We start from the raw sequence: 25,369 nt of genomic DNA on the forward strand, positions 1-25,369 counted from the left end.
AACAGACTCAAAACTCTGGGGCTGAATGGAAAAAAAAACCCGGTAATCTAAGATGTTTGGTTGAGCTATTCCAGATTTACCCTGGGTTTAATCAGCAGCAGAATTTAGCCCTTCTTAAGAAAATGTAAGAAAGCTTGCATGTTGCAACAGGTAAGGAAATAACAGAAATTACAGCAAGTGCAACCACACGTAGTCTATGAATATTGCAGTTTTTAAACAGGTCATATGGCCTCGTGACAAGCAAAATATCTGATGAGAAAATAAGTAGGAGACAAAGTAGGGAATTTAAATTGTATTTGATTCTGCTTTTACTTATGCTGCTGTAAATCTACACCAGCCAAAAATCTGACATGTGGGACATAACACAGGAGAGTATCTTGGGAAAACCTACATGTAACTTCAATAAATGAATAATGCACTTTAACATACTGACAACAAAAAAGAAAAAAAGGAAATAAAAATTAAGTGGACTACATGCTAATCTGCATTTAGGAAAATGCTTTCACTGCAGAATATTTCAAGTTCCAAACACCCAGGGGACTGTGAAATGAAAATATTCCTTTTTTTGCTTAGCCTTAGAAACATTTCCTAAATATTTACCTGTCTGATAATTTGTATAATTTTGTCTTTGCTTTATAAGAAAAAAAAATATAATACCATTTACTGATTGGATGGATAACAAAGAAAAAAAACAATTACCCAGAAATCCTTAATGGGGAACATAATCTTTTTTTAAAGTATTTATTTCATTACAACATAAATTGGGAGTACATAAAAAGCTTTACCTATATATGCTTCGAAAATTAAATCAGTTACACATATAATTCACCTGAACTGTGAACAGTGTCTAAAGAATTTGCGTTCATCTGTTGAAAGTGGAAGCATCAACATTGTTATTTCATGATTTCACAGATTTGTCGAGGGTTTATTCACTAAGACTTGAAAGCAAAGCAAGAGACTCCTGCAGAAGGTAGCTTATTAAACACTCGGGTGGTTTGAGAAGCATTGCAGGTGAAATATGGTAAGAAGTAGCAATATAATTGGTAAAAAACCTAGCCTGTTCAAGAAATATTTGAAAAAACCTGGCCCTATAGTCATCACTGTTTCAAGTACCAAGTGTAGTTTCCCATCCCTGCTATTTGTTTCAACTGGATATACAGTAGCTACTTTTTGACTCTGAATTCATCTCTTCCCTCCTACTCACTCCCATTTCTTTCCTTTGAGTAATAAATGAAAGTTAGTCTGCGAAATAGCATGCTGCTGCAGTTTAACCCCAGCCAGCAGCTCAGCCTCACACAGCCACTCACTCACTCCTCCCAGTGATTTGGGGGAGAGAATCAGAAGGGGGAAAGCAAGAAAACTCATGGGTTGAAATAAAGACAGTTTAATAACCAGCTGCACCTACAAGCAAAGCAGAACAAGGAATTCATACACTGCTTCCCATGGGCAGGTAGGTGTTCAGCCATCTCCAGGGAAGCAGTGTTCCAATACACATAGAGGTGACTTAGGAAGACAAACTCCATCACTCCAAATGTCCTCCCTTCCTTTTTCTCCCTCCATCTTTATATGCTGAGCATGACAACAAATGGTCTGCAATATCCCTGTGGTCACTTGGGGTCAGCTGTCCCAGATGTGTCCCCTCCAAAGCTCTTGTGCACCACCAGCCTCCTTGCTGCTGAGGTGGGGTGAGGAGCAGAAAATGCTTTGGCTCTGTGTGAGCACTGCTCAGCAGCAATGAAAGCAGCTCTATTATCAGCACTGTTTTCAGCATAAATCCAAAACACAGCCCCATACCAGCTACTGTGAAGAAAATTAACTTGTCCCCAGTGAAAACCAGCACTCCTGCTGATTCCTAATACCAGAGGGTTCATTCCAGCAGCTTTCAGCATTCAGTAGGCCAAACCAAATGAAACGTGTATGATCGCATACTCTGAGCACGCAATTTTACTGAGCTTGTGTGTCAATCTCTGCTTTTAGTAGCAGTAATATGAAGTCAGAATAGTTCCAGTAACCTAGTAAATGCATGGAACTATTACAAACTTGCACTACATTACCTCAGAGTAGGAACTGAGGCAGGAAATAGGTAAAAATAGGTAAAAACATACTTTGCTACAATAGTATTCAGACTCATACTATTGCTAAAAGCTAAACAGAGCTGTTCTGCTAAACCAGTGCCAATCCACTCTGGAAAATAAAAGCAGAAAAAAGACAAATTAATAAAATGCTTTTTACTATGACTGCTCAACAGTACTACTGTTTCCCCTTCTTGTGTTTTCTTAAGTTTCCCAGGAGCAATGCTACTGGGAAAAAACAAAAAAGCCCAAAGATAGGATTCTGTCTAGATCTGGATTAATTCCAGCAGAAAACACTACATATCAGTCCAGACACAAAGCACCAGCAACACTGTTAAGTTTTGTGATAATGAAGGTTAACACATTTATGGAGCAGTCAACAGAATACATGATGTAAATCAGGAAAAGCAATAGCCACTCATGAATAGTGGTAATTGGGATACAGCACTCTGAGAGCCAATTAAACAGCACAGGAGAGGTATGGCTTTCATGTGAGTAATTTATTCTTTCATCACTTTAAATTTTACCAGGTATTTATTTACAAAGTAACTTTCTGTGGATAGAATTTACATCAGCAACTGCACATTTTTAGCCATTACTAGGGTAAGACTAACATCCTCCCCATGTTGCTTAACAGTGCCAGTTTTGATCAAACAGGATTATTCTTTTGCCAATTACTTTTTTGACTTAGTTTCAAGTGTAAACAGAATCTGTACACATGCTTTTGCTGCAATGAAGATTCTATTTTACAGAACCAGTTAGTAGATAGAAACAGTAAGCTTTCATCTGTTAATCGCATTTCTTTCTTGAAATCGGGATTTAGTTTTAGGTTCAATGAAGGCTTTAGGCATTTCACTGTTAGGTACTGCAATGCCTCTTTACTAAGATGGTACCCCTGAGAAGAATCCAAATTACCTCTCTGGCTGCCCAGTACAGCATATAGAGGAGCTCACCTCAGACTGGTCACCCAAAACACAGAGCCTGTCTGCAAAAGCTTTCCAAAGAAAACACATCTGATTGTATCAACTCATACAAGATCCATGCTGAATTACCCATCCAGGAGGTGGGGCCTGGAATCTACTCAGAACTCAACGTACAGGAGCCTGTGTGTGTGAGCTTTTGGAGGATTTGCATGAAGCTCACCCCTGAGGAAGAGCTGCAGGATGTGGTTCCCATGTACCTCTCCTGAGCAGCCATCGATGTTTGAGAACACACACACACACACACACACACACACACACACACACACATGAACTGCAAGGCCCCAGTTCAGTCCTCACTAAGCTTCTGGGAATTCAAGCCTAAATTCCCTAGCAGACAACCTTGAAAACAGGGGTAGTGTAGGGAGGAAAAATTATTCCCTGAAAAATTAGGGCAACTATCTCCTGCATGTCCCATTAAAATGGGAGGACTGTAACATTCAGGGGAAAGAAAGACAGCAGGGCAGACTATGTCTCTCTAGCTTGTCTCAGATCACTCTGTGAGGATGACTACCTTGTCTAACTCCAAGAGTTTCTTTAGTCCATTGACAACCAACCAGAGGGTGGGAGATGTGGACTGAATGCTTGGAGGCTCAGAAAGCACACACAGGTCTCCATGTTCCTATGCCAAGTACACTTCAGGCTACTCTAGAGAAAAGGGCTGATTTAAAAGCAAAACACACATGCAAACACAACTTGAGGGTGGCCTGGCCTTTCAGTTTGTACCTAAATTAAACCCTATTACATCAGTGGTTTCTGGATATCCCACTTGGTAGGCAGGTGTGGAACTGCTCTGAGCAGTTCCAAATGGGTGGAGGGGAACTGCTCAGCAGCTCCACATGTCAAAGAGACAGTTGTGCTAAGTTTAAGTAAAACTAGAGGGTTCTGGAATGACAATTTCAGTCTTTAAATGCCTGAAGACTAAGTTATGGTTTTAGTACCCAAATTTGGGGGTGGGCGGGGAGGGGTGGGGTTTCTTTGTGAAGATAGAATTGGGGGAGAAAACAATTCTCAGCAAACCTGCCTCAGGCCTACCAGGGAGGAAACAGAGGCCACAGAGTAGGAAATCTGGCTAGAAACATGCCTCTGATGTTAATCATCAGTCTGTGACTATGCAGTGTACAAAGGAAACAGAATTGATAGACAGCTGCTAATGAAGCCCAGACTCTCCCCACTGACACTGTGTACACAGTGAAAGCAGGTAAGCACTTGATTCAACTTTTTTAAAAAATAGAAGCTAGCAAAAACACCCACCACTGCAGGTTTCCTGAACAGTGATTACTGTAGAAATGTATTTCTTCATAGTGTACAGCAATTAATATTGGAAGAAAGGATATGGTTCATTCTATCCCAAAAGTTTGTGGATTATTGTCACATCTTAAACCATGGAAACTTCCCAAAATTCATTTAGAAGCATTTTCATGGATTAGCAGAATGAAAATGCTTAATTAATAGGAATGCAAAACCTGGCTTGATACCTCACTACACTGTAGTATAAGAACTATACTACGTAAGTCTTTGAACTATGAAATTGCCTTGTATTGCAAGATAAAACAGACATTTCCATGTGTTCCTGGTGATGCTACCATTTCAAAATCTGGCCTAGCAACTTACATCTCTAGTTTAAGTATGCATCTAAAGCCTTGCATTACACAGCTTGAAATACTTTCTACAGTTAACATAAAAATTATGCTGAAAGCAAACATGTAATTTTTCTTTCCTGCTCAAACTACAATGCTGTAATTTAATCTAGAGTCAATATTTCCAAGGATTCTCATCTGAGAATTAAATCAAATATTCTGTGAAGGATGTTAAATTCCACTGCACCAACCTGTACTGAGGCTAAGATAAATGTCACACTCTGCAGGCCTACAGCTCCTGCCTGGCTTATGCTTTAATTAGCTCACTAGGGAACAGGCTCACTTGGCTAAGAACTTTTAAGACTGGATCACTGTTTTCTATAGAATGACTAACCAGATCAGCTGCATTAAAACCCTGTGCAACAGCAATGAGAAAAAAGAAAAAAACCACAAAACAAAAACCCAAACAATAAAGAGAAAGAAAGAAGTATCTATGAAGTTCACTATTCTCTTTTGTACAGATGCTGTTTCATAGGACAGAGCCTGCTGCCTTCCTTTGGAACTAGCAATTATGTGTAAGAATGCTAAAGTCCTGTTTAACAAAAACATCTTAATAAAACATAAAAATATCTGCTTTTTTTGATGCAAGGTCCCTATGTCTTTCTAAAATATGAATCTATACTAGAGCTTTGAGTATAAACAATTCTCTTCCACAGTCCATGCGAGTTCCATGCTGAATATTCAGCACTGAACCACCAAAAACACAGGTTCTTTTTTCAGAAAAGGTTTCTCAGTGATTTACCATAAAGCTAAAACATTTGCCTTGCCTACTGATTTTTTTAAAATATAAAATGTATAAAATAAATGCATGTGCCCTTTTCAATATAGTCTGTCTGTGTAGACATTTCATGTTTTCCAGTTCTGAGTAACATGACAAAAAATGTGCTCCAACTTTCCACAGGCAGGAAGAAGTTTTGTATGGTTTTGCCTCACTTGGATGCTGCCCCACAAACAGCACTCTTGGGCAGTTTAGAATCACAATGACAGCATATGCCATCAGCACGTACTGCAATTAACAAGGACTTATTGATTACAGCAATCATTAGTTCAAAATAAATAAAGCAGTCTCTCAAAAGACAGGGAAGTAACATCATGCTAGTGCACAATTTAATATGTGTAGCACATTCCTATTTTCCATGTCCCCTTTTGATGGTCTTGAAAATAAGTGGGAAAGGCCTTTTGCCACAGGTTGGTTTAGGTTAACCTTCCTTGACCTGCAGTTAATTAAAGAGCATATGAAGTACAAAGTTTTTTCCCAGCTCTAGTAGCATACATGGTCATGTCAATTGGTTGCAATTTGAACAGCTTCAGTTCATTTTTAATTCAAAATCTCTGATCAAGAAAAGTAATAAAACAGTATATTTTCATACAGAAAACATTGCCTTTTTCAATTAAAGAACATATCAACATTTCATATCTACCATAAAATGCCACATTATAGAATGGTAACTTGCCTTTTTTTTTCTTTTTTCTTTGCATTCCAAGTAAAACATGTGGCTCACATTTGTGTTACTTAAAACACAAGTTTTAAGTAATTAAGTTTGGTATCTCATCAACCTCATCTGTGGCTGAAATTCCTGGGACTAATACAGTGCCACAGCTTCCTTAAACCATCTATTGCACCAGAAATGAAAGGCTGTGATGGAGAAGTTCTTCCTATACTTTTTAAACACAGGAAATAGTTGGTTTAATGCAGCTAAACTATGTTGCCGGCAATATTTATCCCTCAGTATCATCCCAGAGGGGAAAAAAAACCACAAATGACAGAAAAGGCTCCAGCCCAGATTGCAACTATGTGTAAACACACAACCAACACTAATGTCCCATTATGACACTGTTGTCAAGAATATTTTAGAAATCCAGGTTTAAAAACGTTTTTCTCAGATTGGGGAATGGCACAAACATAATCCAGAGATTATCCTTTATAGCAGCTTTTACTTTTGTGTGCTTGGCTTTTCACACAAAGCCCAGCAAACATGAGAAGAGTTACAGCTGAGTTAAAACCAGCTCAACATCTTGAGACCAGAGAGGAGGAAAGAGGAAGTCCCTTTTCTCTGCAGACACAACAGAGAAGGTCCCCTGCGTAGATGGGAGTTTGTGGATCTGCAAGCCAGCTCCCCTCTCAGGAATCCAGAGCCAGGCTGGCCACTTTACAGTGGGAGGGAGCCCTCCTGGTCCCCTGTTTTGTCCAGCCTCTCAGGCAGAGTAAGCACGAAGGGCAGGAGGACACCCTTGGCATCCAAGGGAGCTTTAAGAAGCTCCCCATCAAAGGTGCCCTTGAGCCCACCATCGGCTTCCACCTCACCGTCCTGGGCTAGGCTGAAGCGGAGGGTGCCGGTCCGGTTGACGCAGTAGATGGTGTTGCCCAAGGGGGCACAGCGGAAGGGCTGGATGGGGCCGCCGCTGGGCCGCAGGCTGGCGCACTGGCTCCAGCACTTGGCCACCGTGTTGTACCGGAAAACCTCAACGCCGCCGCTCGTGCCTGGGCCCTGCTCCCCACCGCGGCCGCTGCTCACATCAAAGCGGTAGATGAAGCTCTTGAAGGCCACCATGTCAGCAGAGCGCCGGCGGCTGCTGTTGTAAGGGCACTCCTGCCACTCGTCGCGCTTGGGGTCGTATTTGAGCAGGCGGTAGAAGAGGGAGCCGCCTGACACGTAGATCTCCCCGTTGCAAGTGGTGGCCTCGTGAGCCACAGCAAAGGCACCCTTGGGCAGAGGCGCCACAGGGCTCCAGCGGTCGGCCCGCGGGTCATACCTTTCCACAGTGAAGAGGCACTCGCCCCCCACAGCATAGAGGTAACCATCCAGGGCCAGCAGCTTGAGCTGCGAGCGGGGCTGAGCCAGCGGCCGCACCTGGCTCCAGGTGTCAGTCAGGGGGTTATAGCAGAAGACCTTGTCGGAAAGGCGGGCCCTGGGTTCGCTGCCCACCGGCCCCGTCACGATGCCCCCTGCAAGGAAGAGGTAGTTGTGGAGAACACACATGGCACAGCCCTTGGCGTTGGCCTCCTCGGGCAGGCGCGTCAGCACCCTCCACTCACCGCTGCTCTCCTGGTAGTAGTGAATGAGGGAGCCACTCTCCTCCAGCGACACCACGGAGGAGGGACTCTGTGGCCGACTGCTCTCGCGGCTCTGTGGCCGGCTGCCACCACCCGGCCGCTCGAAGGCGTCGCTGACCTCGGCCACCAGTAAGCAGGGCCGGCCGGCATCCATGCGCTGCTGCAGGATGAGGTCCCGCTCAGCGCCACTGAGGCGGCCGTAAACGCTGGGCTCCCGCAGCACTTCCAGGTAATGGTCGCTCATGAAGCGATAGGCAGCCTCCCGCAGCTCGGCCAGCCGCTGCTTCTTGGCCAGGCAGAGAAGCTGGTAGCAGTTGCCGAGGCAGAGCTGGGCGCGCATGGCCTCGGCGGCACAGTGCAGGGCACAGGGCATCTGCAGGACGCGGGCGCCGCTCACCACCTCAGCCAGGTTGTCGTGCCGCACCTCGCCCATGCGGGCCGTGTACACGTAGTCGATGAGCAGCCGCAGCGCCCCGTAGCTCACCCCCTTCACCCGCAGGACGTCCCGTGAGGCGCGGGCACGAAAATAGTCACTCTTGGCCGCCAGCACTGACTTGTGCGCCCGAATACGGCGGCCCGACACCTCGATCACCAGGTCGGGCTCCTCCGGCGGCCGGTCCCGCTGCCCCACCACCTCCTCATCCTCCTCCTCCGGCTGGCAGGCAGCGTTGTTGATCTCCCACTGGTTCTGCACCACTCGGCCGCCGGCCGCGGGCGGCTGCGGCTCGGCAGCGGCGGCGCTGAAGCAGAGGGAGGAGCTGAAGCCGCAGGGGGCGGCCGGCGTGGGCGGCGGCGGCGGGGGGGGAGCGCCGTTCGCGGCCCCGCTCTCCTCCTCCTCCGGGGCCGCGCCGCTGCCCTCCATGGAGCCGCGCTACCTGCGGCGGCGCCGCGCCTGGTCCGTGCGGAGCGCTGCCGGCCGCCGCGGCGCGGCCATCACCTGCGGGACAGACCCAACAGCGCTCAGCATCCGCGCCTTCCTCCTCCCCCGCGGCTTCTTTCCCCCCACACCTCCCGCCTCCCAGGATTAGTATTCGGGGCCGCCGCTCTCGCAGGCGGGGCCGCCTCTGGTTTCCGGGGCTAAACCGCCGCTTCTCCTTTTGCTGGGGGATCTACCCTGCGGCTCGGCCGCCCCCCGCGTCAACTGCGCTAGCTCACCCCCGAAAACCTGAGCTCTTTCGGTGGGATCGCCCCGATGAGCACCTCAACAGCCTGAAAAGCAATTCTGGTTTTCCCGTTGCTCTGCAGAAATTTTAAGCAATCTGCAGGCACTGCAATCCTTTTCACAACTGGTCCCTACACTGCGCTGGGTGATGAGCAAAAGTCTCCTTTAAGGGCAGATACTTGGGAGTACTATCACAATGTATTCACCTTGTGCAACTGTTTCAGTGGAAGGCTGAGGCCGCAGTCTATTCTGGAAGGCGATTCCCCACTAGCCAAATTTCATTGGCATGACCTTCAGGAAGTTCTCTTCATATCAGTGTTCCTCATGCATTCCCCCTGTTTAAAACAAAAATATTAATATTTTTAAAATCGATAGATTTTCTGTTTAGCTTGAAGTTTGGGAGCATTAAAGTTATGTCTCCCTTAATAATATATCTAGAATATCTTAAAGACACTGTAAGTATGCTAATAATCCTATGTGTTTACGAAACACGTGAAAGTATTTTTTCTGTACTCAGGACAAGAGCAATCTCACACTTGTGTAGCAGCATATGTAGCTGTAAAGCATTAGCAAGGTGTTAATTAGACTTCAAAAAGATCATGTCTTTATTTTAAGATTCTGTTAATAAAAAGTAGAAGCAAGGAAAAAAAAATCACAATAGATAATTAGAACATGAAGTCTCTCATGGGAAAAGGCAGGATACAGGGAGGGCATGGCTGTAAGTAGGTTAGTCCCTGTCAGCACAATCACCACCCAGTTGTACCTTCATTTCACAAGTATAGTTTTTAGAATTTAATGAACTGCCATTTCTTTGCCTCATGTTTGTTTATTAACTTCCCAGACTTGGAACCAAGCATCAAAACTTGGTTTAAGTTTTGATGAGTGACGCATAAAAATTGTCTGAATGTACTTAATATAATAAAGTAAGTATCTGCAGCCCTGATTCTATTTTTAAGGAGGTTATTAATTTCCATTAAAATCCCCTTTGTCAGTTTTTTCACAGTCCTCAAGGAACACTCATTTCTATGTAAAATATGCATTGTGGCTTCCTTTTAAGAGACATGATTCATTTACCCTGTTAAATTAGCATTAGGGAGATTTAACTTTTTAGTATTTTTTTTTACTGAAAGCATAATTGCTAAGTGACATTGTCTGGAAATCCCCAACACAGACAGGAAATTCAGAAGCCCATACTTACAATGCAAACTTTACTAAAATGATAATATCAGTCTTTCTTCATGGTGCTTTATTTTGTGCACTTGCCTGGTAAAGGGCTTTCTACTACATTTGATCACATTCAGTTATTCTGAAATCAATGCTAAGGTTTGATTTTTGGGTATTGGAGACTTTCAGGCCACAACAACAGCATTTTAAAACTTATTAGAATTTGTAGATTTCAGCAACTTTGTATTCCTCATCTGAGTGTTTAAAAATCTGGGACTTAGGAACTTTCTATGACTGTATGAACTTTGGCTAGCTTAAGTGGCAGACTTCCTGCTGTGCAAACCCAAACTCTGGAGGTCAAGCTTTACTGAGTTTTTTCAGTAAAGTCTTAACTAGACAAAAGAATTGGCAGTGACCTGTGCACACTCAGTGTGTCTGTAGAAGATGTACTGGGCAGCATCCCTGTTGATGTGAATATGTTTTTCATCAACAGTACACAGAGCAACTACTGCAACTAACAATATTCTGGCCACACCTCACTTCTGACACCACTTCTCCTAACTTCTACTTATGTACCCCCCCACAAGAAGGATTTAGTAGCTTCAGATGGTTTCAAGCTCTTGGTCATGGCTTGATTTTGCAAGTGAAACTATAAAGGAAGAACGAAAGAGAACGCTACCAAAAATTAGAAGTATGGGTGATTAAATATGAAAAGTCAAAAACAGTAATACCAGTAATATCTCTCTACAGTGAAATGCATTTCTTGCATTATGTCCCAAAGGAAAATCATCATTTAGAATATTCAAAGTAGTTAAAACAATAACCAGAAAAACTTATCTTTTCAACTTTCTCAGCTAATGGGAAAAGAAAAAAAAAAAGTGAGATCCTCCTCAGGCACATCATACCTTTTCCCACATTCAAATATCTTCTTGGTTTATAAGTTTGATTTGACACATTCAAAACGTTATTGAGAAAGAAGCTTGTAACAAACATCTGTGTTAACCCACTACAATTCGCCTGAGGAATCACAAGGAGAAGGAAGGACTGATAGCATTGCTTGCTAATGGGAAGCAACAGAATTCTGAAGAAAATTATCCCCTGGTATAGCCAAAGCTAATTACCAAGAATATGCTGAATTTCATGCTGAGTATGAGAAGGTCTTAAAGTACCACATACAATTAAGGCAACAAGGAACAAGGAATACGGGGATGCTGAAGACTTAGAAAAGCTGAAAGAGGGTTTGGAGGATTTTGCCAATGACAGCAATGACCAGGACAGCAAAGACCACTCCAGCAATCCCAGCACCTCTGTCTAAGTGAAAACAAAATCCAAGAATTACACAAAGATGAAACTGAAAAAACAATTCAGAGAAGTAGTGGAACCTTTCCATTATTGAGCAATGCGACTGATCTGAGTTAAAAGGTCATGGATTAGTATGAAACAGGAACATGCTGAAAGGGCCTGATGGAAATACAATACTGAACTCCTCCTCTGTTCTTTTCTTACCTACAGTGATCAAAGAGCTGTACTGCTGTTCTGGCAGACAGAATATTCAAAAAGTACAGAATTGCAGAAGATACTTGATAGCTGTGATGATTCAGAAGAATTTGACTGCCCCACAATCTCATTTGGCTTAAAATAAACTTGGTTTTAACATTTTTTCAAAACTCACAAACAGCAAGGAAAAGGGAGCAATTTATTGAGAGTACATGGTACCTTATGGACTGAGGTCACCTTTTATACTGGGGACTTTTAAGTCAAAAGCTGAATTACTTGGTCTGAAAATGTTTTCATTATCATGGGTTTGGTCTAGGGATGATGTAATGTTAATGGACAGAGGAGCTGCCAACAAACATGAACTGTATTTACAGACTTGGCAATGACACACAATATCCTGAATGTGTGGCCCCAACCTCAAATGCTGTAAGACATTGCTCAAGTAACAGCACAGATAAGAAGGCACAGTTTTTCTGACAGAGAAACTGTAATAAAGAGCTGCAGGTAAAGTTTCCTGGCATTGCATTCATTTGGCAGTCCTTCTGATAAAATCCAATTAAATGCTTGTATTGAATTGTTCTCTCCTCGTTTTTCTTGTGCAGTGCCCATAGCCTTTGATCCAAACCTCCCCTAGCAAGACCCACTTTCTCCAGGGAATATGTGCATGTGGGAGGAATTGGGTTACTTCTCTCCAGTTCACAAATGGAAACGGCTCTGACTCAGTCTCATGGTAAATAAAAGCAGTACTTTCTCTACCATAAACAACTCTAATTTACTTAAGCAGGCTATCCTCCCCAGGAGACTTACCAGTTCAGAAATGACACACTACCATTCTGTTCCACCTTAATCCAGAAAAAATGCTTTTATAAAAATTTGGACTGCTGAACTTTTACTTCAGTAGAGAAGTCCCTTGGGATAGGGGCGTAATCTGATTGAGATGATTAAGGCATCTAAAGAGGCAGGATCATCAAAAGAGAAATAACATCCCTTATATTTATTTTAAAAACTAAACAATGACTTGAAAGTAGAACTAGCCAGGGTGAAGTGTAGGCAATGTCAAGTGTACAGTGCTTTGTATACTTATAAAAATAGTCTGCAACACTCCTGGTCACTGAAGAGATCTCTGAAATTTGGAAGAAAAAATGTTCTCTTTGTAGATGGGGAAAACATCTGGAGCATAAAGATGCCATTTCTCTGAAAGGTCCTGCATTACTAGAGCCCATTACAGATTTAAACTCTAAATCTTAACCACTTGATTAACCTCCTATTTGTAAGAAAAGATTACAGTTATCTTCCAATGTGCCACCTCAATAAAAACAATATAAAGAATAATTTTTTCTCTCCCTTTTTTAAAGTTGGGTATGTTATAATCCTAGTGTCTTGCCCTGACTGCTGGATATATGGCTTTTATAGTATTGCTTTCACATTCATGTGCAGATGCAAATTTTGACCTCTTAAGGTGCTGTAATTTTTTGACAATATGTAATAGAGGTATGAATTGGTCTTTATCTCATAACTACAATATTTTCATACAACCACAAAGAAAAATAAACATTTAAGAATTGCAGCTTATGACTACAGACCACACAAGAAACACATGGACAGCAGTTCCTCATCAGAAACTCAGGGGAAGAAAAGGCTGTGCATGTCTGGGCAGGGAGGAAAAGAGAGAGGAAATAAGTCATAATAAAAATATTATCAAAAGCTTGATTAAATCGATACTATAGCTAACAAATCTAAACCAAAAATATACAAGTTCTAAACAGTCATCATGACCAGAGAAAAGGTTTCCTAACTGTTATACTCATAGAGACAAACATTTTCTAAAAAGGAAACTATCTTTCTGAGTTCCTTCTAGTTTGGACTCCTCAGAAATAGTTAGGGAGGAGTAGTGTCTCTCAGGAATTCTCACAAGAAAAAGGAAGTAACACTCCTACAAAAGAAAATCTAGCAAAGATTAAGTGCAAGTTCTCTCATATATCCCTCAGAGAAAAGAGAAGTCTAACAAAAAAAAAGAACAGTCAGAAACAAGCTTTGAGTGATTACAATACCTTTGGGAAAAACTCCAGGGCTGATGTGGTGTTTTTATCACTAATGCACTACAGGTCAAGAGATAAGTATGGCATGGCCACACCACACTGAATGTAACAAAACTTTTTCTGCAGAATTGCTGCTAATTCTACACATGGGCTCACAGCTACACTTCTGAATATGAGAGAATGTGGTCATGTCTGTGATAAACTGAAGTTTGGTTGCTTTCATCATATCTGGGCACAGCTAAGACTCCATCAAATTGACAGCAGTAGCAAACATACCAGCGTGGTGCTACAGCTGAAAGGATGAATGCAGTCCTTGAATGCATGTACTGGGAAATACAGAGTACCCACAGGGAAAATGTTCCCTTGCCTCTACAGCATTTGTAGGTTTGCAATGGAACATGGTGGTTGAATGGATGGAAGCATGTATGCTTAAGGCTTTACATTTTGGAAGTAGCATTTAAAAATCTGTGAAGACAGAGAAGAGTACCCAAGAATTTCAGAGACATAAAAAAACCCCACTTTAGTGAGAGACTTAGAACAGCACTTTGAAACCAGACAAAGGCTTACTCTGTCTCCACACTGCACACCAGCTCTCAGGCAAAAAGGTGATACCTAGCCCAGAAACCCCCTAACAGCCACACGGCTTTGGAGAAAATGTGGCTTGTGCTAGTAGCCTGGAGAACTAGTACAGCAAGCCTTAGTCAGCCTGAGAAATGCAGAGCTGACACTTCTTCAGGGCTTGGTATGTTTGCTCTGTGACTTGATGACTGTGCACAAGTGTAGGCACATGAAAATTCTGCATGCTGAAGGCTTTCTTAGGCTGGTGAAGAAACCCTAAGCAAACCAAGTGTAAGCGTAAACAAAGCAAAAGATTTATGCTGCTGAGGGGGAGGAAAAAAGACAGCTAGAGCATATTGTGGTTAATTAAAGTTTAATTGATGGGGAGAGTGAAGGATGGGCTCAAGGAAACCTACAGAATAAAACTCAAAAAGTGCTTTCAGCTTAGGAGGATCCTGAGTGAGAAAACTGTCAGGGTAAAAATATCCGAAGACAAAGAAGTATCCCATGAAGAAATAAATACACATTTGTATCCTGCCATACGCTTCTGTCAATACTCGATCATGGTTCATGTGGGAGGCAGGATGCTGATCTACATGGACATTTCATGTGACATGGGAAGATCCTTATTCTGATTTGATGAAAGGGATCTTGAGTATCTGCCTTGCTGGAAGGCACTTGGGAAGTGAGGGTAAATAAAATTTGACAAGAGCAGACTAGTTGATCTAGAAATCCTTTCTGACCTTAAATTCTGAAAATTGCCACACACCAGGAGCACTGACTTGAAGCAAAGCATCAACTTATGATGATTAAAAGCCTCATTTAAGCATTAGTGTGTAATGTACTGTAATGTGGTAATGTTGACTGCAGAAATGCTTTTCAGTATTAAATTGTATTGCCAACAAATTGCAAACATATTTAAAGTCTCTACAAACACTTTGGCAATGTTGGTGCTAACAAAGAACGAGGAGAATATCCACTGAGAAGCCAAGTCAAGCAAACCAGCAAATTAGTTTAGAGAGATTTTTGAAAATCGAAGTAGAGTCAGCCTTGGTATTGCATTCCAGAACAGCACTTGATCTCCATAAATGTACTACACTCTGCCAATGCACCTGCCCTGTATTGCATTTAATGCAGGAGAAGGGGCAACAATTTTGGAGGATATTAAATTCCCGCTCTAAGATAAAACTGGACTTTGCTTTTACATCATTATGGAAAGGACATACAGATTGAAGAGCCCAAAGCACCAGAAATCTGCCAAACTATGTCACCATTGTGCTTGAGAAAGACTGAATATGAGAGGTAACAACAGACTTCAAAAGGAAGGAAAGAGTCCCATTTTTCTGAGACTTATACCTAGGAAAAGAAAAGTAAAAGAAAAACTTCTAGAGAAGGCAATAATGAAAATATTTTTTTTTTTGTCAGACAAACTCTAGATCTAGTACTTAAGAGGAAAAAAAACCCCACTTTTAAAAACTGAACAGTTTCACTGGTTTATTGACAAATTACGTATGTGATGCTAAGAAAGGCAGAGGTCCCCAGATGAATGGGACCCTTCCCATTTCTGGAGCTCATATATGGTTTCTTTGCCAGATACTTCCTCAAACTTAAGGTTTACAGTTAAAAACTAAGGTTTAGCTGCAACTAAAAATTACATTACAGGCAGTTTGATTTCAAGAAAAATTCCAGGTTCCTGCAGACATTGTCTCTACACAGACCTTGGGCTGGATTCAATACGGAGAGACCCGCCACAGTGCTAAACACGGCAAAGGCTGACTTTGAGGGCAGGTTTATCTGGCAGCTGGCAATGTAGCAAAGATGTAAGACCTAAGACAGCCAGATCAGATAGCAGAGCAAAGCCTCCAGCATGACAGCCCTAATCTGAAAGAAGGAATCAGCTTGCACAGACTTCTCTCTGCCATGGCAAAAATGCTGCTGGTATACTTTGCTGTTGGTTCCCTTAACTGTGACCTACTAGGCTACTCACAGGAGTTTGACTTCTTTTATTTTATTTCATGAAAATCAGGCCAAGGTGGATAGACATAGGGCCATATTCCCACACAGAATTTATCTGTGGGTGGGATGCACCTCTCAGTTCTCCTGCAAGAGAGACTGATGCTGTGTGTCTCAGCTGCACAGCAATGCTGTAACCAGCTCCTGGAATGGAATCTGGAACACATACACAGGCTCTGCACACATATGCATGGGTGGGTACAAATAGATGCCAACTGATTTGGATCCTCAAAAATAAGTGCATGAGAGCTACCAAGGGCTACCCAGTAAAGACCATGGTGATGAAGTGCTTAGCTTGTGCCATCAGGGGACTTCAGTTCTTTCTTTGGGTGCCTCAGCCCAGAATCCTCTGCAAAATATACCTGAATTACTTTAAAAGATAGTAATACTGACTTTTGCTGCTACTTTGCCTTTCTGTACAATAATTAGAGCTGTGACCAAGCCCCATGGGAAACTTGTCACTACCCCTTCTTTTGCCTGACAAGACTAAAACCCCTGAATATCTACCAAGTGCCCAAACCATCAAGTCTATGAAGGTCACTCTCCTTCAGACTAAAGCAGTTACTACTTTTCAGAGAAACAATAAAAAAATGTTTTTGAGGGTGAGGAAGAAGAATCCTGGGTTCTGCTCTCTGCCAAAAACAAAGTTTCTGTATTTCTTCCCATTGCCTTTAGAGAATCAGGGCTCAGCTATATTGCCTGGAGATCTAAGCCACTCTGTCTTGTGCTGGGATTGAAAAACACTTGCACTGATCTCAAAGCAGAAATGCATGCTGCAGTCATAGGTACTTTTGCAGCAAGCCTTTACCATCAGGAGCACCTGTAGGCTGTCAGCCCAGATTTCACCAAACAATGGGAATGCTTTTAGCAGCAATGATGCAACTGGAGGGCTTAACAAAGTATTAAATGACTTTATGTAATCATTGGAATTATAAAGGGAAAGAAGAGAAAATTGAGTGTCATGCATGCTGTTCACATTAGTAGAAGCTAACACTTGACCATTCTGAGACAAAAACAAAATAGGTTTCTATTAAAATACTCTTATTTTCATGGGCTGACACTTTCTGCCTTGAATGCATAGCATTTTTTACTATAATGTGAATTTCATATGCTGAGCCTGAGCGTTCAGGAAAGGTTTTCTGGCACTAATTTCTCTGACTAAGCTCTACCTCTACAACAAGAATTTAGAGCAGGCAATTCAGTATCTCCCACTGTAATGTTTTTTTCCATTGAACGAGGCCAACAGGTATCTAAATGAAAGGGATAGAAAAGATTGCTGGTTACCTAATCTTATTCCTGCAAGAACAGGCCAAAGAATTTTACTCCTGTAGCAAGCCAGTAACTTTTGGATGAATTAGGTCAAAACGATGTTCTGTTCAGATCATTCACCTCACGTCTATTTGGTTTCTCTGTTCTGGCCAATGGCCTTGATGGAAAAGCAGGTGTCAAATAGATCATCCTGAATACCTTGAAGAAATGTACATGCTGTTTTTCACTTTGGAATTCTCTCTCTGCAGAATGATCCTTGCTCTTTCTGAAGAGACATCCAGACTGGCAACACAACCATGAAGGGTGATTATGATCACAGAACTGTGCTATCTGCTTTTGGACTTTTTGAGACAGAGTAGAAGTAAATACTGTAGTATGTCTGACTCAGTCCATGACTCAAACTTGTCATTTTCAAGTGCTACAGAATAAAGGGTTGCTAATGCATGCAGTTAAATATGCAGCATGTTCAACAGTCACAGTGCTATCCTTACATTTATTAGTTTGCAATCTGGACAGAGGTGTACAGCCAGGGCCTAGACTAAGAAGCAAGACTTTTACATCAGAATGCTGAACACAGAGAGATGTTTGGTTTTATGGTTATGATTTGGGAGCTATGAGAAGAAGCTTAGATTCAGGGATCCTGGCTTGTGGTTCTGACCATTTAGAGATTTTGATGTTTCAGTCAGAAGGCTAAACTTTGGCTGCTTCTAGAAAGATTTTAGATACATATCAGCAACATCTCAAACCAGATACTGAGGGTTTTCAGCCACTGTTATGTGAAAAGCTGCCTGATTTTGGGGGTACAAGCCTTGGCAGAAATATTGTCCAGGTATTGGACTAACAGATTCTTCCAACTCTCTTGCCTGTCTCAAAGGTCATTCACGGAGAATGACTGGTACAGACCTCATCCTGAACAAAAAGAGGCAGCACCAGTGAATTTTATCACATGAACGCACATGAACAGTCTTTGCCCTCGTTTTCCTAAGATCAAAATTAAAAACTTCTTGGGACACATGGCACTGACAAACTCCAAAGCTCACACAATAGACTCAAATGACATTTACTTTTGCTGTTTCTGCATGTACTGTGGAAACCAAACTTCAAAACTCAATTATCAATTGCTATTGAAGAAGTATGTTTGTGTACTGCTCACTTCCATGGCTTTGAAGAGAATGAGGCAGTTTCTAGTTGCAGGCTCCAGATAGTAGCCTGCAACTAGAAACTGCCACCTAAGCTTCACAGAGAATTTTGATCAAGCCAGAGTCTGACATGACCTTAAGCCCCAACCCCACTGCAGTCAAGGACAATTCCAATTAACTTCATGAGCATCTGGATTTCTTACACTGTTGTACTGGCTTTGCATGGCAAGGTTTTTGCAGCCGTGGCAGCAGTGGCTTCTGTGAGAAGCTGCCAAAAGCTTCCCCATGTCTGACAGAGCCAGTGCCAGCCAGCTCCAGGACAGACCCTCCAGTGGCCAAGGCAGAGCCCATCAGTGATGGTAGTGGTGCCTCTGGGATGATGATAGAGTTAAGAAGAGGAAAAAGCTACTGCGCAGGAGCAAACTGCAGCCAGAGAAGACAGGAGTGAGAGTATGTGAAAGAAACAGATCTCCAGGCTCCAAGGTCAGTGCAGAAGGAGAGGGAGGAGGTGCTCCATGCACTGGAGCTGAGAGTCCCCTGCAGCCCACAGTGAGGCAGCTCTGCCCCTAGAGCCCATGGAGGTTAATGGTGGAGCAGAGACCCACCTGCAGCCTGTGGAGGATCCCACACTGGAACAGGTGGATGCTGTGGATACCATAACCCTGTGGGAAGCCCACTCTGGAACAGATTTGCTGGCAGAACTTGTGACCCCACAGAGAGCCCTTGCTGAAGCAGTCTGTTCCTGAAGGACTGTACCCTATGGGAGGGACTCATGTGAAGAACAGCAGCCCATGGGAAGGATTTATGCTGGAGAATTTTGTGGAGAACCTTCTCCCATGGTTCATCCCATCCCTCAACCTTGCTGGAACAGGGGAAGATTGTGAGGAAGAAGAAGCAACAAAGACAACATGATGAACTGACCACAATGCCCAGTCTCTCTCCCCCTGTACCACTGAGGTAGAGGGAAAGGTAAAGAATTCAAGCGTATAGTTAAGCCTGGGAAAAAGAGAAGTATGGTGGGAAGATGTTTTTAGATTTGGGTTTATTTCTCATTATCCCACTCTGATTTCCCTAAGTCAACTCTGTTTTGCTTGTAACAGTAACTGGTAAGTGATAGCTCACTGTGCTTATCTTGACCCACGAGACTTACACTTTATTTTCTCTCCCCTGTCCAGCTCAGGAGTAAGAGAGCAGGTTTTAGTAGGCTTGTGGCATCCAGCCAGGGTTAATCCACCACAACTGTACAGACAAATGTAAACGGTAGCTTTTTTTTTGAACTAAAGCAATGCAGGGAGTTGCAGTAAAAAGAAAAGATGAAAGAAAGCTACAGCATAAGAGAAAAACTCTCCCAAGAATGGATTTGTCTTTGACTGACAGAATCAGAACATTTGTTTCACTTGCCACTCCCATAGCAAAGGGCTGGCTTTTAGTTCTTTCTGTCTAACACCTCAAATATGGGTTGCAGAAATAAGAGTTCATGTCCAGAGCTTAGGCCCTGTTTTTTCAATCTACTTACAAGAAAGGGGGAAAGAGAAAAAAACAGAACTGCTTCCAAGAAGAAAAAAACAAAACTATTGTATAACTCTGACAGGTTGATAGTTTGAAATGATTCAGAAGTCCAGGAGCCTGCCAGCAGTTAGAGATCCAAAGCTGAGATGCAAAACTTACCTAGCTCCTTAAGTACTCCTGGAGGAGTCAGTGTCCAGAAAAACAACTAAGAGCTTGTGCTAATCTATGAATGCATAAATGTAAAATAACTTCAATTAATGCAAATTATGTTGTGACAGACTACATAACAGCATGGAAGCTGCTTGACCAACATATTTGTATAGAAAGATTGTGGTTTCTGGTGTGCTTCCAAGTGAGTTAAAAAGGCTGTCAATCTGTCTGTTTCACCCAGAGACAAAGCAATGGCAGCTTGTGAAACATCCCACCTGAAAAGCATTTACGTGACACATCTTTTTTCTCCCCCTGACACATGGTACAAAATCTGTAGAACCACTGGATATTTTCTCATGCTTGTTTTGCATTAAATAAACTGACTTAACCAATCATGAGTCCTGCCATCCTCACTGATGAGGTATAAGAAAGAAACTTATTGGGAAGTACCAAATGTGCAGTGCAAAATAAAAACACCCAGCCAGCTCTTTTTTGCATTAACACTCAATCACCCATATACAATACTGACCCAGTCCTGTAATCCTTCTGAAGCCAAAACTGCCAGTTAGCATCCAAGGAGCATTTTAGGATGAAGAAAAGGGTGCAGCATTGCCAATCAGTTGGTCCTGATCCTGCAGAGAGTTACACACAGATTTAAACACTCTGTTCAGGGGACTAACCCCACTGGCAATGCCAACATCTGCAGTGTAAACTGAGTGCTTGTTTAACTAACTGCAGGAGGAAGGCAAAAATCTCTGTCGATTCCCTGTGTTGTCACATGGTGAAGAGTTCTGGCACAGGGAATTGGGCAGGAATGTATGGCCCAGGCTAGGGAAAGAGCAGGGTGCCCTCCTGCTCAATGAGAGCTCAGTCACACATCAGGTTAAACTGGTTGTCAAATCCTGAACTGCTATAAAGTAATTCTTCTCCAATGAAAGGAACTAATCATGCCTGCTCTCAGACAAAACAACACTGTGACCAAACATGAAGCAGAAACAATAGATGATGACAATGTCACTGAAAAATAAAATGCCAAGAGTAAAAATGTCATGTTCTGAGAAGGCTAATGAGATAAAATACAATGAAAATGAGCTCATTTTTAAATGGGTATTTTCAAGGATGTGAAGTGGCATAAAATGACTTCTCTGCTTCTGTTTAGAGGCAAGAAACAGACTCCCAACTGCAATGCTGTATAGTATCAGTAGGGATAAACAGAAAAATCCCTGCAAAATCCACAAAGGATCCTACCAAGAAAAAAAAAGTATTAAAAAAAAGTTTAATTCTACCTTAAAAGAAATTGCAGGATTTCCTTTCATGTTTTATTATACCCTTCTTTAGCAGTCAGCTGCCCCTAATATCCTCTTGCAACAGGATACTACAGGATGCTGAAACCCCTGGTAAGTAGGATCTGGATGCAGTCATGCAGTCATCTCACCACATCGTCGTCTCTATGGTAACCTAGGCCAGCCCTAAATACTATAATCCTGCCTTACTATAGTAAAGCCAGTTAATGACTTTAATTGAATGTTGCTGCCAAATAATGGCGTTCTAATATTTAATGACATTTCAAGTCTGTCCATCTCTTTGGACTATTTGTTATATTGAAAAGCGATGCAAACACAGCTTTTGTAAAAGAAAGGAAGCTACTACAGATTTCAGCCTTTTGATATTATCAAGGTGCAGTCCTGCAAACTCCAGCTTCCAAGTGGCACCACTGACTTCAGTGGCTCCACTGCCAGGAGCAAGTCCTGCAGAGCACAGAGGAGCTGGGGCAGGCACAGGAGCAGTCCTTGGCTCTTGGCAGGTTCTCATCAGACAGTGCCATTAGCAGTGGACGACCAGAGCATCTCACTGGCATGCTCTGGATGTCCTAATTAAAGAGTGAATAAATGCTGTGTGATGGGTCCTGGGAAGAGGAGAATGCAGAACAAGTAGGATGGGCCAAGCAGTTAAACAAGGGAGGAAATATTGCTTTGTCAATACGACTGACAATTCAATTATTATTTTCCACAAATATTCCACTTAATTCCTTTTTGGGAGACAGATGGTTAAGTCCCTGGAAAACAGAGAAGCTCTTTTGCTCCTCAGATCCCACAGAAAGATTGTTCTATTTTATTGCTATTCTATTTTTTTTATTGCCCTACTTTTTTCCCTAGCTTTTTGCTCCAGTTTTCTATTGCTTGGTTTAATTGCTGTGGGAAAGCTTTACAAAATATTATTATTTCTAGAGGGTTTTATTTTTTCCTGATGGGTGAAAAAAGTTGGCTATAGGATTTAATACAATCATTTTCTGTGCTATGTGTAAGTTTGGGTTCAGAAGTCTGCTTTTTGTTGCTTTAAATCACCAGACATAAAAATCTACCTACTGAAATTCAGTACAAGTTTTTTTTGAAGCATCCTCCACCCTGCCAAATCCTGCACGCGTATGTTCACCCAGGGCTTGCGCGTGCTTTTAGCAGGATGGGGTAGCACGCCATGAAGAATTTATAGCGGGAAGCAATCTCCTGCTGTTACACATCCCTAAACGTTAGCGTAGAGTCATTTAGATTTTTAATAGGTCAGCAAGATAAAAATATAAAATAAAATAAAATAAAATAAAATAAAGTAAAATAAAATAAAATAAAATAAAATACGCAGGCATCAGGGCTGGCTCCTCTGCGACATATGGAGAAGGGATGTGGGGATATGCCCGGCCTCCCCGCTGCCCAGAGGAGGTGGATTAAGGGGGCCAGAGAAAAGAAACACGATTAAACCTGACAGTGCTCCAGCAACCCCTCTCACACACACGCGGCCACTGTGGCTCCACGTCGTGGTCCTTACCGCAGATATCGGCAGACACCGGCACCAGCCCTCCCCGCGCCCCCGGCCCCGCTCCCGTCCCGCTGCCTCCCCGCTCACCTTTCGGCCGACGAGCCCCGCGCCGCTCCGGGGCAGCTCCCGCAGCGCAGCGGCCCCGCCGCCCGGCCCAGGCAGCGGAGCGGGAGGCGGCTGCGAGCGGCGCCGCGGTGCCAGGCGAAGCAAATGGCTGAAGCGCAGGGGCCGGGCTGGCGGAGGGGCCGGGCGGGCGCGGGGCCGCGCTCGGCCCCTTTGTTCGCCTGGCAGGCGGAGGGAGGAGCGGGCACGGACCTGTTGCTGCTGGCGGCGGCTGCCGGCGAGGGGCAGCGGCCGAGCCAGGAGCGCCGCGGGCTGCCCGCGCTGCCCCGCGGGGCTGAGGCGGGGCGGCCGGCGGAGCGGCCCCACCTGCCCGCGCTGAGGGGAAACTCCCCCCGTGTGGCGCCGGGCGGGGAGCGCCGGGTCCTCCCTGCCTCAGCTCCGGGCGGGGCCGGGGAGCCGTGCCGGGGGTAAGCGGGGCGGCGCCGCCGCTCCCCTGCGTGAGGCAGGGCCGGGGGCTTTGCCGCAGGAGCCGCAGCGCCCCGGCTGGAACCCCGCGGGCCCCGGCACCGCCCGCTCGCTGCGGGGGGCGGCGGGGACGCTGCCCGGGTTGTTCAGGTGGCTGCGGGCGCAGGTCCCATTCTCTCCTGCGCCTCAAAGCTGAGACCCCACATCAGGATTCCCAGAATTAGACCCGCTTTTCAGTTTCTTAAAAACCATTTCGCATTGTGTTATTTGTACTCTGGGTCTGCTTCCGACACAGGTACCTAACGCAGCTCAAGTCCCAGCGCAGGCTGCACTTTGATTTCTGCCAAGACAGCAGATGTGCCGCCCTAATCCCTGACCCATTTCTGGTGCTGAGATATATCGTATTGTCTTTGTAGCATATAGTTTTCCTATGATACTGCTGTCTCAAAACACTATTCATCTGCAGGTTTGCTCTTTTTCCCTCTCCACGGACTCCAGGGACCTGTCAGACTGGTTCCCTGCAGTGCCCAGTGAGTGGCTCCTGGCCTTGGGAGACACTCCTAAGCAGACTTGAAAAGCTACTACCATCTCCTGTCTCAAATTTACCTGACAATTAATTGCTTCAGTGCAGGCAGCGTGGCCATTGCAGCTGTATGTTCTTCCAGCATCATGACTGTGATGGCTAAGCGTGGTTGGGTGTCTTCTCCTTCATTTTGTCTCATTGCTTCTCCCTTTTGACATTGGTTGTGCTAAAAACTCTTATGTGTTGACTTAGCACTTAATAAACCAAAGTACTTGCATGCAGTGCTGGATAACTGTAACCACTTGAAACCCTTGGCTTCACTCACATTGTGCTCTGACTTCAGAGCAGCTCTTAACCAGCAGGCTGGTGCTCAAGCAGAGGTCGTGTCTCATCTCGGCTGAGAGAGGCAGCGCTCTTCTGGGAGCTATAAAATAGATAAGCAACAATCATAAAGTGTTGCTAGGGTCTTAGAAGAGACAGTAACCACAACATGTGACTTTAAGCATAACTGTAAATTTGTCACCCTGATTTGGTTCTATTGCAAGGTTAGAATGTAAGTTTTGTACATGGTTTTATTCCTGGCTAGCTGGAAGACATTTCCATGTGATACAGCAGATCCCATTAAAACCTGCCAGAAATAACTCCTCTCTCTGACATCAGGAATTAATATTCTTGCTGTTTCATGCTACTTTAAATACTATATAATTCAAGATGACACTAAAATTAGACAACTGATACAGCTATGGAAAATTAATTTCACTTTTAAGATCTGTTGTTCTATTTCTCTGTGGAGTATTGTCTCTTTTTAAGGTGCCTGACTTCTATTCATACTGATGAGAGTTATGTGACTGTGGCAGCAGTATAATATCTGAGATAATATCATTCTGACTCATGCTTTCTGAATACATAACCATTTTAACCACTACTGCATTTTCTTAACTTCTCTTCAGGTTTAATTGCCACATCACATTCCAGTATGAGTGTACACAGAGGTGTCTGAGTTTTAGTTTGTGGAGACAATTTGAAAACCTGTGGTGGGTAGGAAGTAGCATATTGTGTTTTTATGAGCCATACTTGCCCTTGTGCATAGAGCCTGCAGAAGACCTATACAAAATCCAATTCCATGGAGACCCTAGCCTGACGAGTCAGGTAGCACTGTTGCAGACTTCATCCTCTGCTCTCACTGAACATTGCCAGAAGCAGATCAGGTAAAATGACCTTTATGAAAATTCAGCTTTGAGTGGCAATTCCCTAACTTTG

General features: G+C 43.5%; 1 protein-coding gene across 2 annotated transcripts; it reads right to left on the minus strand.

Annotated features, from left to right (window-relative positions):
• Window positions 1-709: 709 nt before the first annotated feature.
• Window positions 710-23,608, minus strand: KBTBD11 (kelch repeat and BTB domain containing 11). 2 transcript variants are annotated; one of them, XM_077174974.1, is made up of 4 exons: window positions 23,146-23,608; window positions 20,777-20,879; window positions 9,116-9,244; window positions 710-8,684 (listed from the first exon to the last, which is right to left on the minus strand). In XM_077174974.1, exon 4 carries the CDS (start codon window positions 8,607-8,609, stop codon window positions 6,843-6,845), a length of 1,767 nt encoding a protein of 588 aa, XP_077031089.1. In that variant the 5' UTR covers window positions 8,610-8,684; window positions 9,116-9,244; window positions 20,777-20,879; window positions 23,146-23,608; the 3' UTR covers window positions 710-6,842. The 2 variants fall into 2 exon arrangements, with proteins under 2 accessions (XP_077031089.1, XP_054486080.2); XM_054630105.2 differs by lacking the exon at window positions 20,777-20,879.
• Between the last annotated feature and the right edge of the window lie 1,761 nt (window positions 23,609-25,369).

This window comes from Agelaius phoeniceus, chromosome 3, assembly GCF_051311805.1.
Source record: "Agelaius phoeniceus isolate bAgePho1 chromosome 3, bAgePho1.hap1, whole genome shotgun sequence".
Classification (NCBI taxonomy): Eukaryota; Metazoa; Chordata; class Aves; order Passeriformes; family Icteridae; genus Agelaius; species Agelaius phoeniceus.